A 17,160-nucleotide genomic window follows, 5' to 3' on the forward strand; every position below is an offset into this window, starting at 1 on the left:
TGCTTCTGGTGAGTGTTACCTATTTCTTCTTTGTAGTTAATCTCTTTGAGTATTTTCTCTAGCGCTGGTTTTGAAGACATAAATTCCTTCAGTTTCTGTTTGTCATGGAAGCTTCTTATTTCTCCATCTAATTTGATAGAAAGTTTTGCTGGATAGGAAATTTTTGGCTGGAAGTTGTTTTCTTTCAGAGTTTGGAATATGTTACTCCAAGCCCTTCTGGCTCTCATGACTTGGTTTGGGAAGTCTGGAGTGATTCTAATTGGTTTGCCTCTGAATGTCACTTGGCCCTTTGTTTTTGTTGCCTTTAAGATTCTCTGCTTGGCTTCCACATTGGTCATTTTGACAATTATGTGGCATGGGGATCCTCTTCTCCGATCCTGTCTAAAGGGAGTTCTATAAGTTTCCTGGATCTGTGTATCGACCTCTTGCTCTATGTTTGGAAAATTTTCTGCTATTACTTCCTTGAAGAGATTGTTGATCCCTTTGGTTTCACTTTCTTTTCCCTCCTCTATTCCAATTATTCTTAGGTTAGCTCTCTTAAGATGGGCCCATATTTCTTCCATGTCAGATTCCTGCTGTTGGATATTTTTTTCTAGATTAGAAACTATGCGTTCATTTTTGGATTGCTCATCTTCTAAGAGCGAGATTCTGTTCTCCATGTGTTCTAATCGGTTGTTTGTGCTTTGAATTGAGGCCTTCATTAATTGCATCCTTTATCTCTTTTTGGCTCTCTCTGAGTTCTTTTCGAAGCACCTCTATTATTTCTACAGTTATTTTCCTGATTTGATCTTCTAGAAATCTCTGATTTTCTGTTTTATCGGGTTCTGATGTTGTGGGGTTGTGCGCATTCATTACTCCAGTGTTATTCCTCTTTCCCATGATTTCGGAGGTTTGTGCCTTCTCTGGGTTCTTCCCTTAGGTCACTATGGCTTCACTTAAGGTGCTCTGGATCTCGAGTCTGTATTATCTGAGACCCCACTACTCCTTTACTGGGTTGTATCACAGAGTCTCCGACCCAGGGAGTCGATAGAGGCTGCTTTAAACTATGGGGGGTGCCAGGTTGCACGTTCTCCTATGGTGTGATATCTCTGCCACCACCACTCCCTCACTGGGTCAAGTCCCAGGAGGTACAGTACTGGGATTTCTCCTCTGTGGCCCACATTTTGACTCACTGTTCTTGAGTACGCAGATGTAGCTGTACTGGACTCGGTGAATTCACTGCTGCTGCCGCCGCCGGTGGCAATATGGCGCCTCTGCCACGCCCTCGGCCGTGAGGCTGGCGTATTTTTTCTTCTCTGGTTTTGATTTCCACTCTGAATCCCTGCAGCGTGTGTTGAGCTCGGCCACTGGGAGCTTTAGACGCTCTCTGTGTGGAGAAATCCCGCCTGGCTGTTCCGCAGTGGCTTACCTCGGCTTGCTGTAGCCGTCCGTTGAGTTCGCCGCTGCCGCCGGCAGTATGGCGCTGCTGCCGCGTCCTCGGGCGCGTGTGTCTCCTCTGTGGCCCTGAGCTCTGTTCTCAGTCTGCTTTCTCTCTGGAGCCTGGTGGTTTTTTTTGTTTTTCTGATGATGGTGTTTTCTGGCTATGAAAGGCGCTGGTTTTGTGGTAATGGAGATTGGTTGTTAGTGGGGCTCTTAAGCCCTGCTTTTCTCGGTCGCCATCTTCCCGGAAGTCCCCTATTTTTTATTTTATTTTATTTTTTGGTGGTACTGGAGTTCCTGGAAACCCTTCTACCTTCGGGCTATACTCCCAGACCTATTTTATACTTTTTTTTTTTGAAACAGCGTCTCTTAAGCCAGCGCGGCTGGCTTCGAACCTGCGCGATCCTCCTGTCTCCGCCTCCCAAGTGCAGGGATTACAAGTGTGCACTACCACACCCGGCTAGGCTTTTGTTATTTTAACACTAAAATTACAGTAAGGTTTTTCTTTTTTGTTTGTCTTTTTTTTTTTTTCTAGTCTTTTTGGAGCTAGAACCCAGGGACATTCTACCTCTGAGTAACAACCCCAGACCTATTTTTTATTTTTTATTTTGAAACAGGGTCTCACCGAGTTGCAAAGGGCCTCACTAAGTAGCTGAGGCTGCCCTCGAACTCAATCCTCCAGTCTCAGCTTCCCAAATGCTGGGATTACAGGTGTGCTCTACCACACCCAGCTTTAAAATCATATTAATATTAATACATTTATTTTTATGACCTATAATTGTTATTTATTCTTTTTATTTTTGTGCTGGGGATTGAACTTGGGCATTCTACCCAGCCCTATTTTATTTTTATTTGGAAACAGAGTTTCACTAAATTGTGGAAGGCCTCACCAAGTGGCTAAGGTCATGAACCTTCAATCCTCCTGTCTCAGCCTCCCAAGTACTGGGATTGCAAGTGTGCACCACCATGCCTAGCCTGTAATTATCTCTTTAAGAACAACTATTTAAAAGAGAAAATACTAAGTTAAAGGATATGAAATTTTAGTCGGGTGAGGTGGCAAACACTTGTAATCCCAGTACTTGGGAGACTGAGACAGAAGGATCGCAGGTTCAAGACCATCGTAAGCAATTTAGCAAGACCTTGTTTCCAAATTTAAAAAAAGGGCTGGAAGCTGGCATGGTGGTGCACACTTGTAATCCTAGTACTTGGGATGCTGGGATAGGATTGCAGGTTTGAGGACAGATTCAGCAATTAGTGAGACTCTCATCAACCTAGTGAAACCCTTTTTCAAAATAAAAATATAAGCTAAGTGTGATGGCATACACTTGTAATCCCAGTCTTTGGAAGGCTGAGACAGGAGGCTTACAGATTCAGAGCCAGCCTCAGCAACTTGGTGAAGCCCTCTGTAACTTAGTGAGACCCTGTTTCCAAATAATAAAATAAAAAGGGCCGGAAATTTTACCTTGGAGGTAGAATGCCCTTGGGTTCAATCCCCCAGTACCAAAAAGGAAAAGAAAAAAAAAAAAGAGGATGGGGGTATATTATGTCCTGGGGATCAGTCCCTAGCGCACATGCACATACATACATGCACACAAAGAATGTGAAAGAAGCCCCCCCCCCTCACTCTCTCTCTCTCTCTTTTTGCACTACTGGGGATGGAACCCAGGGGTATTCTACCTCTGAGCGACACCCCTAACCCTATATTATTTTTATTCATTATTTTGAAACAGGGTCTGAGTTGCAAAGGGCCTCACTAAGTAGCTGAGGCTGTCTGTGAACGGTGATCTTCCTGTCTCAGCCTCCCAAATGCTGGGATTACAAGTGTGTGCCACCACACCCGGCTGAAGTTTCTCTTTTTGTACTGGGGATTGAACCCAGGGCATTCTGCTTCCAAACTACACCTCTAGCCCTATTTAAAAAAATTTTAATGTTTTTATTTTTTGCGGTACTTGGGATGGAATCCAGGGGCATTCTACCTCTGAGCTACACACCCAGCCCTATTTTTTATTCTTTATTTTGAAACAGGGTCTTACTGAGTTGCAAAGGGCCTCAACTCAGTAGTAGCTGAGGCTGTCCGTGAACCACAATCTTCCTTTCTCAGCCTCCCGAATGCTAGGATTATAAGCATGTGCCACCACACGTGGCTGGATATGAATATTTTTAAACTTGACACATTGCTGAATTGCCTTCCAGTAAGGCAGTATACATTTATGACGCCAGACAGATTGTTTTCTTTGCAGCTAGCTTCTCACCAACAATAGCTATCACAATTTTTCAAAAGCTTTCCCAATTTATTAGAGGAAAATGGCATTTCCTTGTTTTAATTTACATTCATTTGAGTTCTAATAATACTGAACATAATGCTTATGGGCCATTTTCTTATTTTATGAGTTGCCTTTTTGTGTATTTTTTCCATCTCAATTTAAGCAGCAAGAGTCTTTTCACCCCCAGCCCTATTTTTAGTCTTTTTATTATTTTATTATTATATTAATTGATTAATTTATTTATTTATTGTGGGTCTGGGGATGGAACCCAGGGACATTCAACCTTCAAGCTACACCCACTGCCCTATTTTTTTTATTCTTTATTTTGAAACCGGGTCTCACTGAGTTGCAGAGGGCCTCACTAAGTAGCTGAGGCTGTCCGCGAACTCAGCCTCCCGAATGCTGGGATTACAAGTGTGCGCCACCAGGCCCAGCTCTCTTTTTATTTTTGAAACAGGATCTCACTGAGTTGCGAAGGGCCTCACTAAGTATCTGAGGCTGTTCATGAATCACGATCCTCTGATCTCCAACTCCCGAATGCTGGAATTTCAAGCAAGAGTCTTTTAAAGTAAATGTCCTTAGCCAGGTGTGGTGGCACGCACCTCTATTGCCAGTACTTGGAAGGCTAAGCTGGGAAGATTGCAGATTTGAGGCCAGCCTCAGCAATTTAGCAAGACTCTATTTCAAAATAAAAAATAAAAAGGGCTGGCAGTGTGGCTTGGAGGTAGAAACCCCTGGATTCCGTCTCTAATACCAAAAATAAAATAAGACAAAACAAAATATAATAAAATGAAACAAAATAAATACCCTTTATCCTGGTCCTTTTGTAGGACATAGCTGTGATTTCTGCCAAGCTAACCGGCATGCAGAACAGCTTAATGATGCTTGTTGATACACCAGACTACTCAGAAAAATGCGTTCACTTGGAGGCGCTGAAGAACAGGCTGGAGGCCCTGGCCAGTCCCCAGATTGTAGCAGCATTCACCTCCCAGTCTGTGGGTGAGTATGGCTATTTCTCAGCTCTTTGCCCATTTCTTTATAAAGATAAGGCTTTCTGAGTCTTCAGTCTTTTGAAAGTCTTGGTGATGATTAAATCATAAAAGACTGATGCCAGGTGTGGTGGCGCACGCTTGTAATCCCTGTGCTTGGGAGGTGGAGACAAGAGGATCGCGCTTCAGAGCCAACCTCGCTGGAGTGTAGCCCGGCAGTAGAAGGGCTTCCAGGAACCCCTGTACCACCAAAAAAAAAATCCTAAGAGACTGGAAGTGGATGGATCTAGTGGTGCACACCTGGAATCCTAGCTACTTGTAAGACCAAGACAGGAGGATCATAAATTTGAGGCTAGCCTGGGTAACTTAGTGAGACCCTGTCTCAAAATTAAATAAAAAGAGGAAGTGGTTCAGTGGTCGAGCTCTCGGGTGACATGTGTGAGGCTGTAGGTTCAATCCCTAGTACGTAAAACAACAACAAATAGATGAGAAGCAAACCTGTAACTTTATCATGCTTACATGTTTTAAACATTTTACGTGATATTCAGACTTACAGAGGAGTCGAAACAAATACCATGAACACACTCTTAGGAGCCCGGAATTAGCATTTAAGTGCATTTGCCCGATCCCGTAACTACCTGGCCATCCCTCGGCTTATTTACTGACCCATCTTATTGTTTATTTTTTATTTTTTGGTGCTGGGGGTTGAACCCAGGGGCATTCTACCTTTAAGCTCCAAGCTACACCCCCAGCCCTATTTTATTATTTTATTTTGAAACAGGGTCTCACTAAGTTGCAGAGACTGGCCAGGAACCTGTGATCCTCCCGTGTCAGCCTCCCAAATACTGGAATTACAAGAGTGCGCTACCACGCCGGCTCATCTTATTTTTTCTGATGCATTTCAAAGTTGCAAATATTAGCATACTTCACACTTTAGTGTTCATATATATCAACAACTACAGCACAAAATTGGATTATGATTTTTTTAGTTAAAGTTTATATTTAGAGAAACGTACAAATCTTAAATGTGCCTGTGTCTTGCTGAGGGTTGAACCCAGGGGCATTCTACCTTTAAGCTACATCCCCACCATATTTTATTCTTATTTTGAAACAAGTTCTCGCTAGGTTGACAAGAGTCTCACTGTTTCCTGAGACTGTCCTTAACTTGCTGTCTTCCAGTCTTGGCTTCCCAAGTACTGGAATTATAGGCATGTGTCACCATGCCTGGCTGAACTTCTGAGTTACACCCCTCAGCCCAATTTTATTTTTTTAAAATTTTAGGTTTTTTTTTTCAGTATTGGAGATGGAATCCAGGGACATTCTACCTCCAAGCTATACCCCTAGCCTTATTTTTATTCTTTTTATTTATTTATTTATTTATTTATTTATTTATTTATTTTTTATTGTGGGCCTGGGGATGGAACCTAGGAGCATTCAACCTCCTAGCTACACCCCTGCCCTATTTTTTATTCTTCATTCTTTTAAATTTATTTTTATTTTTTTACTTAACTAATTTATTTTTTTTGGTGGTACTGGGGTACCTGGAAACCCTTCTACCTCCAGTTACACTCCCAGACCTATTTTTATATTTTTATTTGAAAATAGGGTCTCTTAAGCCAGCGCGGCTGGCTTCCAACCTACGCCATCCTCCTGTCTCCGCCTCCCAAGCGCGGGGATTACAAGTGTGCGCCACCACGCCCGGCTATTCTTTATTTTGAAACAGGGTCTCACTAAGTTGCAGAGGGTCTCTAAGTAGCTGAGGCTGTCCGCGAACCATGATCCTTTGGTCTCAGCCACCCAAATGCTGGGATTACAAGTGTGTTCCACCACACCTGGCCTATTTTTTATTCTTTTTTTTTTTTTTTTTTTTTTTGCGTGTCTGGGGATGGAAGCCAGGGGCATTCGACCTCCGAGCTACAGCCCCTGCCCTATTTTTTATTCTTTATTTTGAAACCGGTTCTCACCGAGTTGCAGAGGGCCTCATTAAGTATCTGAGGCTGTCCGCGAACCGCAATCCTCTGATCTCAGCCTCCCGAATGCTGGGATTACAAGTGTGCGCCACCACGCCGGCTTTTTTTATTCTTTATTTTTTGAAACAGGGTCTCACTGAGTTGCAAAGGGCCTCACTAAGTAGTAGCTGAGGCCGTCTACAAACTGCGATCCTCCTGTCTCAGCCTCCCAAATGTTGGGATTACAAGTGTGTGCCACCATGCCTGGCTTCAGGAGTTAGTTTAGATGCCTGTGGTTTTGTTGTTTTATTTTAAGTTTTTTATATTTTTCAGAACTGGAGATTGAACCCAGGAGCATTCTACTTCCGAGCTATACCCCCAGCCCAGCCCTATTTTTATTTTTATTTTCCAGTATTGGGAATGGAACCCAGGGGCATTCTACCTCTGAGTTATACCCCTGGTCCTATTTTTTAGTCTTTTATATTTTTTGAAACAGGGTCTCACTGAGTTGTAAGGGGCCTCTCTAAGTAGCTGAGGCTATTGGAAAACTGTAATCCTTTGGATTCTACCTCCCGAATGCTAGCATTACAAGCGTGTGCCACTACGCCTGGCCCCAGCCCTATTTTTTATTCTTTACTTTGAAACAGGGTCTCACTAAATAGCTGAGGCTGGCTGTGAACCTGCAATCCTCCTGTCTCAGCCTCCCAAGTACTGGGATTACAAACACGTACCACCATGCCTGGCCTCCTATTTTTTATTCTTTATTTTGAAACAGGGTCTCACTAAATTGTGGAGGGCCTTACTAAGTAGCTGAGGCAGGCCTTGAACCTGTGATCTTCCTGTCTCAGCCTCCCAAGTACTGATATTATAAGCATGCGTCTGTTATTTTAAACACCATTTATGATTCAAATCAAGGCCAGGACTAAATGTGACAGGTGAGTGGGCCTCTGCGCGACCATAAGAGTGAGACTTCATTAACTTTTATACCCCAGGCTTGTTCCCCACACCATCCCCAGCCCTGGTTTTAACTCATTTTACCATTCGTATGTGCCAGTTACTTTGCTGATGTGTAATTAATCTTAGCTCTATTGATAGTACTTATTAGTGATGCTAATTGACTCATGGCATCTGATTATCGAGTCACAGTTTTTGTTCTTGATTTTACTCCTTGCTCATATTTATGATCCCCAGGCCCGAGTTAATTCATTATCAAAGTAGGAACTTCCCAGTCTTAATTTACATATAGCCACATTTATCCTACTGAGTTTTTTCCTTTGGCTGTACCAGAAAACTTGTTAACAGTGTTTACATGTTTTATGTTGTTCTTTAGATCAGTCCAAAATGTTTGTGAAGGTTTTTACCGAAATTGACCGGATGCCCCAGCTCCTTGCATACTACTACAAGTGTCACAAGGTGAGAAGCTATGAGCCACTAGGCCTGGGAATGCCCAGAACACGGGGCCACACGATCCCAGCTCCACACTCAACCATATTTGCCTCCTTGCCCTCTGGTCGCTTTTCTTTCTGTTAGCCAGTAGGGGGCACTCTTGGTCCAGCGTATGAATGCATTGACATGGCAGTTGGAAACAGCCATTGGCTTCTAACTTCCTTTTTTACTTAGAGCTCCATTCATTTACAGACTTGAAAAGTTGTTTTAATTTATTTTCATTTTTGTTATTTATTTATTTATTTATTTATTTAGCGGTACCAAGGATCGAACCTAGGGGCATTGTACCTCCAAGCTACACCCCCAGCCCTATTTTTTATTCTTTTCTTTTCTTTTCTTTATTTTTGTGTGTGTGGTGCTGGGGATTAAATCCAGGGGCCTTCTACCTCCGGGCTATACTTCGAGACCTATTTTATATTTTATTTGGAAACAGGGTCTCACTAAGTTGCTGAGAGCCTCCCTAAGTAGCTGAGGCTGGCTTCGAACCTGCGTGATTCTCCTGTCTCAGCCCCCAAGTGTGGGGATTACAAGTGTGCGCCACCATGCCCGGCTTATTCTTTTATTTTTGAAGCAGGGTCTCACTGAGTTGCAAAGATTCTCACTAAGTAGCTGAGGGTCTGCAAACCCCAATCTCTGGTGTCCTCCTCCCGAATGCTGGGATTACAAGCATGTACCACCACTCCCGGCCTCATTTTTGTCTCCTAAAGCAGATTCACTTCTTAAGCATATGATGTCCTTGGCAAGCTGTGAGCATTTATGTTTTCTAGGATTGTTGAAGTTAGGTTACCAACAAGCTCAGCAGCATCCAACCTGGATTCCATCAAGCCCAGTGCTCTTAGGATTTTCAGCAGTAAGCTGAGGATATGAAGCTTGCACTCACTCTCACCCACCTTTAAGGTCTGTCCAAGAGAGAGTAGTGCATGGCACAGGAGCATATTGGCCTGCTTTGGGGCAGGGTAAAAAGATGGGGGTCACTTGGAGGGTGGCAGTGTGTTATTGCAAGTGTGTTATTGCGTTTCTGCCTTTTTCTTTTAAAGTGAATGGAAAGTTGGGCATGGTAGCACATGCCTGTAATTCCAGTACTTGGGAGGCTGAGACAGAAGGATTTTAGGTTGGAAGACAGCCTTAGCAAGTCGTGAGACTCTCATCAACCTAGCAAGACTCTCATCAAACCCTGTTTCAAAATAGATGAAATGAGCCGTGTGTGGTGGCGCACGCTTGTAATCCCAGCATTTGGGAGGCTGAGACAGTAGGATCGCAGGTTCGAGGCCAGACTCAGCTACTCAGTGAGGCCCTCTGCAACTTAGTTAAACCCTGTTTCAAAAAAAAGAATTAAAAAATAGGGCTGGGGTGTAGCTGGGAGTAGAATGCCCCTGGGTTCTATTCCCAGTAACATACACACACACACACACACACACACACACACACACACACATACACACACACAAACACACGTGGATCAAAATAGATGAGACTATCATCAAACCCTATCTCAAAATTAAAATATAAAAACAAAGAAGCTGGGAGTGTAGCTTCGAGGTAAAGTTCCTTGAGTTTAATCCCCAGTAACACACACGTGCGCGCGCGCGCACACACACACACACACACTCTCTCTCTCTCTCTCTCTCTCTCTCTCTCTCTCTCTTTCTCTCTAAATAAATAATAAATGAATGAATGAATGAATGATGAACCCCAGTGGGTGCTTGGTTTCTCAGCATAGCAGCAGCAGCAAATCGCTTGCTGTGGTGGGAGGGCAGGGCATTTGCAACGGGTGGCAGATCCTGGCGTACCCAGCAGGCCCCTCTTTGTTCTGCCTCTGCAGGTGCAGCTTTTAGCAACGTGGCAAGAGCTGTGCCAGAGTGACCTACCCCTGGACCAACAGCTCACCGGCCTCTACGACGCTTTGCTTGCAGCATGGCACACGCAGCTCCAGTGGGCTACACAGGTAAAGGCGGCTTGCTTCCTAGGGCGACAGAGCTGGGGGCCACCATGGAATGGGTGACTGCCTCGGGCACCTTTGTTCTCAACTGCAAAGCACCGCTGGGCGAACCTCTGTATTTGCCGTCATCACCCAAAGGGTTAAAAGGTAGGCTTAGGAACCCACGGCAGTGAAATCTTTGGGTCCCCAGTAAAACTCTTCTTATCACTCTTATCTGTATCTTAAGTAGAATCTAACGGACAGTGCTGCCTGCTGTTCAGGAAGGGAGCCTTTGGCATTCCTGAGAGCCATTATCTTTAGATCTGAAAGCAGGAGGCCCCTAGTCAGGTGGTGTTAGAGTGAACAAGATTGCTCATATCTTAACTTCAGGTAAAGTTTACCTGGCTTGTGCTTAGTTCCCCTTGTTCTCACAAGATCCAAGAGCTGGAGGAAGAGTTTAATGGTAAAGGCACCCTCTGGCCAACGGCGAGATGAGACAGAGGTTTCAGGGGGAAACTTTCTGTCGCTCACTCTCCCGTAGTCTCTAAGTACTTCCAGCCATAGGGGAATGAACCATCATTTCTTTGTCTTGATGCCAGCAGATCCTGTTCTAGAAGGAGAAAAGCCCAGCCGGCCACGGTAGCACCCAGTACTTGAGAGGCTGAGCAGGAGGATCGCAGGTTCAAAGCCAGCCCTAGCAACTTAGTGAGACTCTCAGCAGCTTAGCAAGAGCCTGTTGCAAAACAAAAAATAAAAATGGCTGTTGATAGACAGCTCAGGGATAGAACACCCCTGGGTTCTGCCTCTACTGCCAAAACAGGAGAAGAGCCCCAGTCCTCGGGAGCGATGGCGTAGGTAGCCTGTCGAGAGTAGAGCTTATTGTTTATTTTTTCACGATTCGTTGTGAATCACTCTTCAGATGCTCACCAGTCATTCAGTGGCGTGAACTGTACTGTGCTTGGGAGAATTCCTTGCACACGGTCGTGCCATTCAGTTGGTTGAAGCACGGCTCTACGTCCTTGCTTCTTTTTCCGTGAACTATCTGAATTCAGTAGGTTTTTGCTGTTGTTCTTAAAGGAGAACGCAACCTCCTGTAGGAGTTTCAGTCTGAGTAATCATGTGTTCAGTGAGCCCGTCCATTGGCGCAGTTACGTCCTTGCCACCTCCGCTGCTGTCCGTGTCACGAGCATACGAATAGCGCGTGCCCGTTCAGACGCCTTTATCATCTAAGAACGGAGCGTAGACTCTCGGGCTTCTCTCCACTCCACCTCAGTTTTGTGAGACATGAATTTACGTCCATTTTCTTTATGGAATATTAGCATGATAAACAATTTTATCCCCTGCAGCTTAGGATAGTGCAAAGTAAGGCCAAAAGCACCATGGTAAATGTGTCTCCTTCTAGTTTTTCTATCCAGTATTTAATTAATTAGTCTATTTATTTATTTATTTATTTTTGTTACTGAGGATTGAACCCAAAGAAACTTTACCTCTGAACTATGCCCCAACCCCATTTTACTTTTTGCTTTGAAACAGGATCTCTCTAGGTTGCTAAGTCTCCATCTGTTGCTGAAGCTGTCCCTGAACCTGTGGTCCTCCTGTCTCAGCCACCCAAATACTGGGATTACAGGTGTGCGTCACCATGCTTGGTGGCCTCTAGTATTTTTTCCCTTTTTTTTTTTTTTTTTGTGGTACTGGGGATGGAACCCAGGGGCATTCTACCTCCAAGCCTGGTTTTTTATGCTTTACTTTGAATCTGGGTCTCACTGAGTTGCAGATGACCTCACTAAGTAGCTGAGGCCGACTGAGAACCTGCGATCCTGCTGTCTCAGCCTCCCAAGTACTTGGATTCCAAGAGTATGCCACCATGCCTGGCTTTGCGCCCAGTATTTTAAAAGAACTACCTTCCCCCACCCCGCCCGCCCCCGTGATGCTGGGGGGGAATCTAAGGCTTCATACACACTGAGCAAGTGCTCAACCACTGAGTGATATCCTCAGCCCTTCCCCAGTGTTTGCTTTTAAGAATTGTGTAGTGAATAAATATATGCTTACCTCTTAGGTTCCTCTCTTTCTTTCTCTCTTTCTTTCTTTCTTTCTTTCTTTCTTTTTTTGGTGGTACTGAGGATCGAACCTAGGGGCATGCTACCTCCAAGTGACAACCTCCGCCTTGTTTTTTATTCTTTAGTATTTGTGTGTGTGTGTGTGGTGCTGGGGATGGAACCCAGAGGCTTTCTACCTCCGGGCTATACTCCCAGACCTATTTTTTTATTTTATTTGGAAACAGGGTCTCACTAAGTTGCTGAGAGCCTCACTAAGTAGCTGAGGCTGGCTTGGAACCTGCACGATCCTCCTGTCTCAGCCTCCCAAGCGTGGGGATTACAAGCATGAGCCACCATGCTTGGCACTTGGATCATGCAGTTTGCAGCCGGCCTCAGCTACTTAGTGAGGCACTCTACAAGCGTGTGCTGCCACACCCAGCTTTATTCTTTATTCTGAAAAAAGTTCTCAGTAACTTAGAGTGCCTCACTAAGTAGCTGAGGCCGGCTGCAAACTGCAATCCTTTTGTCTCAGCCTCCCAAATGCTGGGATTACAAGTGTGTACCACCACGGCTGGCATTGATTGTTGTTTCTTAAAATACTGTGAATTGAACCCAAGGGTGTTCTACCACTGACATACATCCCTAGCCCTTTCTGGTGTGCGTGCGCGTGTGTGCGTGTGTGCGTGTGTGCGTGTGTGCGTGTGTGTGTGTGTGTGTGTGTGTGTGTGTGTGTGTGACTGGATTGAACCCAGGGGCGTTCTACCTCCAAACTACACCCCCCAGTCCTATTTTTATTCTTTTATTTTAAACAGGACTTGTCTTATTAAGTTATGGAGGGCCTCACTAAGTAGCTGAGGCTGGCCGCGAACTGCGATCCTCCTGTCTCAGCCTCCAAATGCTGGGATTACAGGTGTGCACCACCACGCCTGGCTTTCTTTTTATTTTTTGAAACAGGGTCTCACTGCGTTGCAGAGGGCCTTGTTAAGTAGCTGAGGCTGTCAGCGAACCATGATCCTCCAGTCTCGGCCTCCCAAATGCTGGGATTACAAGCGTGCACAAAAGCAAACAGCTATATGACCTAATCCTTCTTCTAGACATGAAACATTGCCAGTACAGTGAACGTCCCCTGGTGTTCCTTCCCAGATAGCTGCTGCTCTGGTTTTCTTCCCCCACATTAACTAGTTAAGACTGCTTCAGAATTTCACATAGCTGGAGTGCGCCTTGTGGTCTTCTGGTGTTTTTGAGGCTTGTATTGTGTGTATATCCAATGTCTTCTCTTTTATTGCTGAACATTAGTACATGGAACAACTATACATCAGTGTGTTTACACATTATTTTATTGACGGACACTTGGTATAAATCCAGTTAGGGGCCAATGTGAATAAAACTGCTTGCTCTGATCATTGAGGTTTTTTTTTTTTTTTTTTGTAGATACTTGTGTTTATATCTCTTGGGTAAATACCTGGGAGTGGAACCATGAGGTAATAGGGCAGGTGTATATTAGGATTTATAAACAACTACCAAACCCTTTTCCCAAAGTGATTGTCCTTCTTGCGTTCCCACAGCAGTGTGTGAGAGTTCTTGATACTTCACATCCTTGCTAACATTAGGTGTTGTCATTCCTTTTAATTTTACTGTTTCTCATGGGTGTGCAGTCATATCTTATTGTATTTTTAATTTGTATTTCCCTGATGACTAAGGGTACTGAATATCTTTTGCTCTTGTGTGTTTGTGTGGTGTGTGTGTGTGTGTGTGTGTGTGTGTGTGTGTGTGTGTGGTTCTGGAGATTGAACCCAGGAACATTTTACCTCCAAGCTACACCCTCAGCCCTGTTTTATTTTATTTTTAATTGATTTATTTACTTTTTGCAGTACTGGGGTTTGAACCCAGGGGCAGTCTGTCTCCGAGCTATATCCCCAGCCCGATTTTTATTCTTTATGTTAAAACAGGGTCTCACACTAAATTGAGGAGGGCCCCACTAAGTAGCTGATGTTGGCCAAGAACCTGCGATTCTCCTGTCTAGCCTCCCGGGTACTGGGAATACAAGTGTGTGCCACCATTTGTTTTTATTTTGAGATAGCATCTTGCTAGCTTGCTGAGAGTCTTGCTACTTGCTGAGGCTGTCCTCGAACCTGCGACCCTCCTGTCTCAGTCCCCTAAGTACTAGTATTACACCCCTGGTTTACCAGGCACCTAATCATGTGCTTGTTGGCCATTTGTGTGACTTTGTGACGTGTCTACTCACAATTTTTTTTTCTCATTTGAAAAATTGAGTTCTTTGCCTTCTTATTTTTTAGTTGTACGGGTTCTTTATATATTCAGGATGTAAGTCATTTGTTAGATATGCCATAAAGATATTTCCTCCCAGCCTGTGGCTTGAACTGAGTTTTTTGTTTGCTTGTTGGTCTTTTTGCAGTGCCGAGATCAAACCCAGAGCTGTGCCCATGCTACACAAAGGCTCCACGACTGAATTATAACCCAGGCCTAAGAAGAGAATTTGATTTTGAGGAAGCCTGATATATCAGGTTTTTTATTTTAAAAAAAATATTTTAAAAAATTATTTGCTTTCCACATCCTAAGAAACTATCACCAGTCCCCAAGTCACAACAGTATAGTTCCATTGTTTTTTTCTTTTCTTTTTTTTTTTGGTGGTACTGGGGTTCCTGGAAGCCCTTCTACCTTCGGGCTACACTCCCAGACCTATTTTTACATTTTTATTTGGAAACAGGGTCTCCTAAGCCAGAGTGCGTGGCTGGCTTCGAACCTGCGCGATCCTCTTGTCTCTGCCTCCCAAGCACGGGGATTACAAGCGTGCGCCACCACGCCTGGCGTTCCATTGTTTTTTTTCTAAGTGTTTGTTTAGCTTTTGCATTTAGATCTGTGTTCTGCCTTGAATTAACTTTTGTATTTAGTGAAGGTCTGATCAGACTGTCTTTATGTAGATTATCTAGGTTAACTGGGTAATCCTAGCTGATAAGTTTGGTCTTGTAGTATTAGAACTCACTTTTAATTTTATCTTTTACTTGAATGACTTGGGGATGGGAGAGGAGAGAGATTATGTGGCTTCATTCCAGAGAGTTCCAGTTTTTTAGTCTGAATATACAGTCATGTCCTAGACCTCCAGGGCATATATATATATATATATATAATTATTTATATATTATTATATTTTGTATGCATGTTTCAGCTAAAACCCCTGTGCCCTTTTCAGGTGACTGGACAAAAGGAAATTTTATAGTCATTTCTTTCTTTTTTATTTTTATTTTTATTTTTTGATGGTACTAGGAGTGGAACCCAGGGGCTTTCTACCTCCAGACTATACTCCTAGACCTATTTTATACTGTATTTGGAAGCAGGGTCTCACTAAGTTGCTGAGAGCCTCACTCAGTAGCTGAGGCTGGCTTTGAACCTGTGCGATCCTCCTGTCTCAGCCTCCCAAAGGCAGTGATTACAAGCGTGCACTACCACACTCAGCGCTAAAAGTTCACAGACTTTAAGACTAAGGATTGGTGGTGGTGTCTTAGACGTGGAAAACAATAACTATAAGAGAAATAACTGGGCTAAGATTGCAGTGATTCTCAGCACTGTAAAAATCAAACCAAATCAAAACAAAAACCTGATAAATTAAGCTTCATCAAAATCAGAACCTCTGCTGAAGCCACAGACTAGAAAATGTCTATAAAACATATCTGACGGAGGACTTATATCCAGAATATATAAAGAACTCCTATAACTAAATAACAAAAAGGCAAATAACCTGTTTTTCTTTCTTCCTCTTCTTTTTTAATGGGCAAAAGACTTGAGTATACTTTTCAAAGGAAGACAAACAAATGGCGAATCAGCACATGAATTAGGTGCTCAGTGCCAATATTAGGAAATACAAATTAAAACAACGAAACATTACTACACACCCACTAGAACAGCTAAAGTTAAAGAGTATGACAACCAAAATATTAATAATTGGTGAGTCTGGTAGTCTTTGTAAAGTCTTGTAAATTTGAAGATTTAAATAGAAGTGAAAAAAATTTTTTATGGTACTGGGGATTGAACCAAGGTCATTCTACCTCTGAGCTCTACCCTCAGCCCTTTTTTTCTTTTATTTTAAAGCAGGGACACATTAAGTTGCAGAGGGCCTCACTAAGTTGCTAAGGCTGGCTGTGAACCTTTAATCTTTCTGTCTCAGCCTCTCAAGTACTGGGATTATAAGCATGTGCTGCCACACCAGGGTATAAGAGAAACTTTGAAGTGATGTTTAAAAATAAAGAATTTGGTGGTAGTACTAGGGTGAATTGATGAGAAGAGACTGGAAAAAGGTAAAACCTTTGCCTAGTGCAGCATGGTGCTTGTTATGGTGCGAGACTGTTACGGGGCCCTATTGGACTCCCAAAATGTAACAGTGAGAAATGTAGCCGCGGGTTCTTATTCTGCACTATGTGTAGAAAACAATAGCCCGAACTCTGTAAGCTTAAATGATTTGATTATTACAAAGACAGAAAGATAGGACAGAGTTAATACAGCCCTATACCAGAGGTGGTATAGGGGATGACTTGAAAAGAACTCACCAGAGGTTTTTGGACCCAGAACATTTTATACCAAGTCTTCTGACCAGACTAGATCCGCTCTTTCTCTGGGGCAGGTCTTTTGATGCCGGGATTCCTTCCTTTTGATCTGCCCTGTCTCTGGCACAGACCCCAAGCCTTTGTTATACCCCAAAATGTGTTAACTGATTATTGGTGTCTGAGATCTCTTGAAGGCTCATGGCACGCCCTCCCCCCCATATCCTTGGGGAAGTTTGCTTCTTTAGAAATGTAAAGGACCCTGGGCTTCCTCTACTAATCACCCTTGGCCCTGGAACCCTGCAGCCCTTTCCCAGTACTGGCGCATTAACACATTTTGAAGCCCTTTTCCAATACTGGTACAGTGCTGATTCAAATTTGAGAAAGAATGAACTCTTGTTAGGACCCATTCTAATGATTGTTAGAGCAATTGTTGGTAACTGGTAAGGGGATTGGAAAAAAGGAGAGTCACAAAGGAGATTCTTTCTCTCTCTCTTTCCTCTCTTTTTTTTGTGGTACTGAGGATTGTACCCAAAAGTCCTCTACCACTGAGCTATATCCCCCTAGCCATTTATTTATTCAT

At 43.6% G+C, this 17,160-nt stretch overlaps 1 protein-coding gene across 1 annotated transcript in view; it reads left to right on the top strand.

Moving 5' to 3' along the window:
- The window catches only part of COG7 (component of oligomeric golgi complex 7), a gene marked incomplete at both ends in the record, with an annotated part of 76,452 nt that overhangs the window by 6,719 nt on the left and 52,573 nt on the right, over positions 1–17,160 (top strand). The window contains 3 exons of the mRNA XM_080702291.1: positions 4,514–4,682; positions 7,952–8,034; positions 9,890–10,012. Of these exons, the coding sequence (XP_080558417.1) occupies positions 4,514–4,682; positions 7,952–8,034; positions 9,890–10,012 (375 nt within the window). The remainder of the gene's footprint in view (positions 1–4,513; positions 4,683–7,951; positions 8,035–9,889; positions 10,013–17,160) is intronic.

The sequence above is a fragment of the Muscardinus avellanarius genome (assembly GCF_963383645.1).
Source record: "Muscardinus avellanarius genome assembly, chromosome: 10".
NCBI classification, from domain to species: Eukaryota; Metazoa; Chordata; class Mammalia; order Rodentia; family Gliridae; genus Muscardinus; species Muscardinus avellanarius.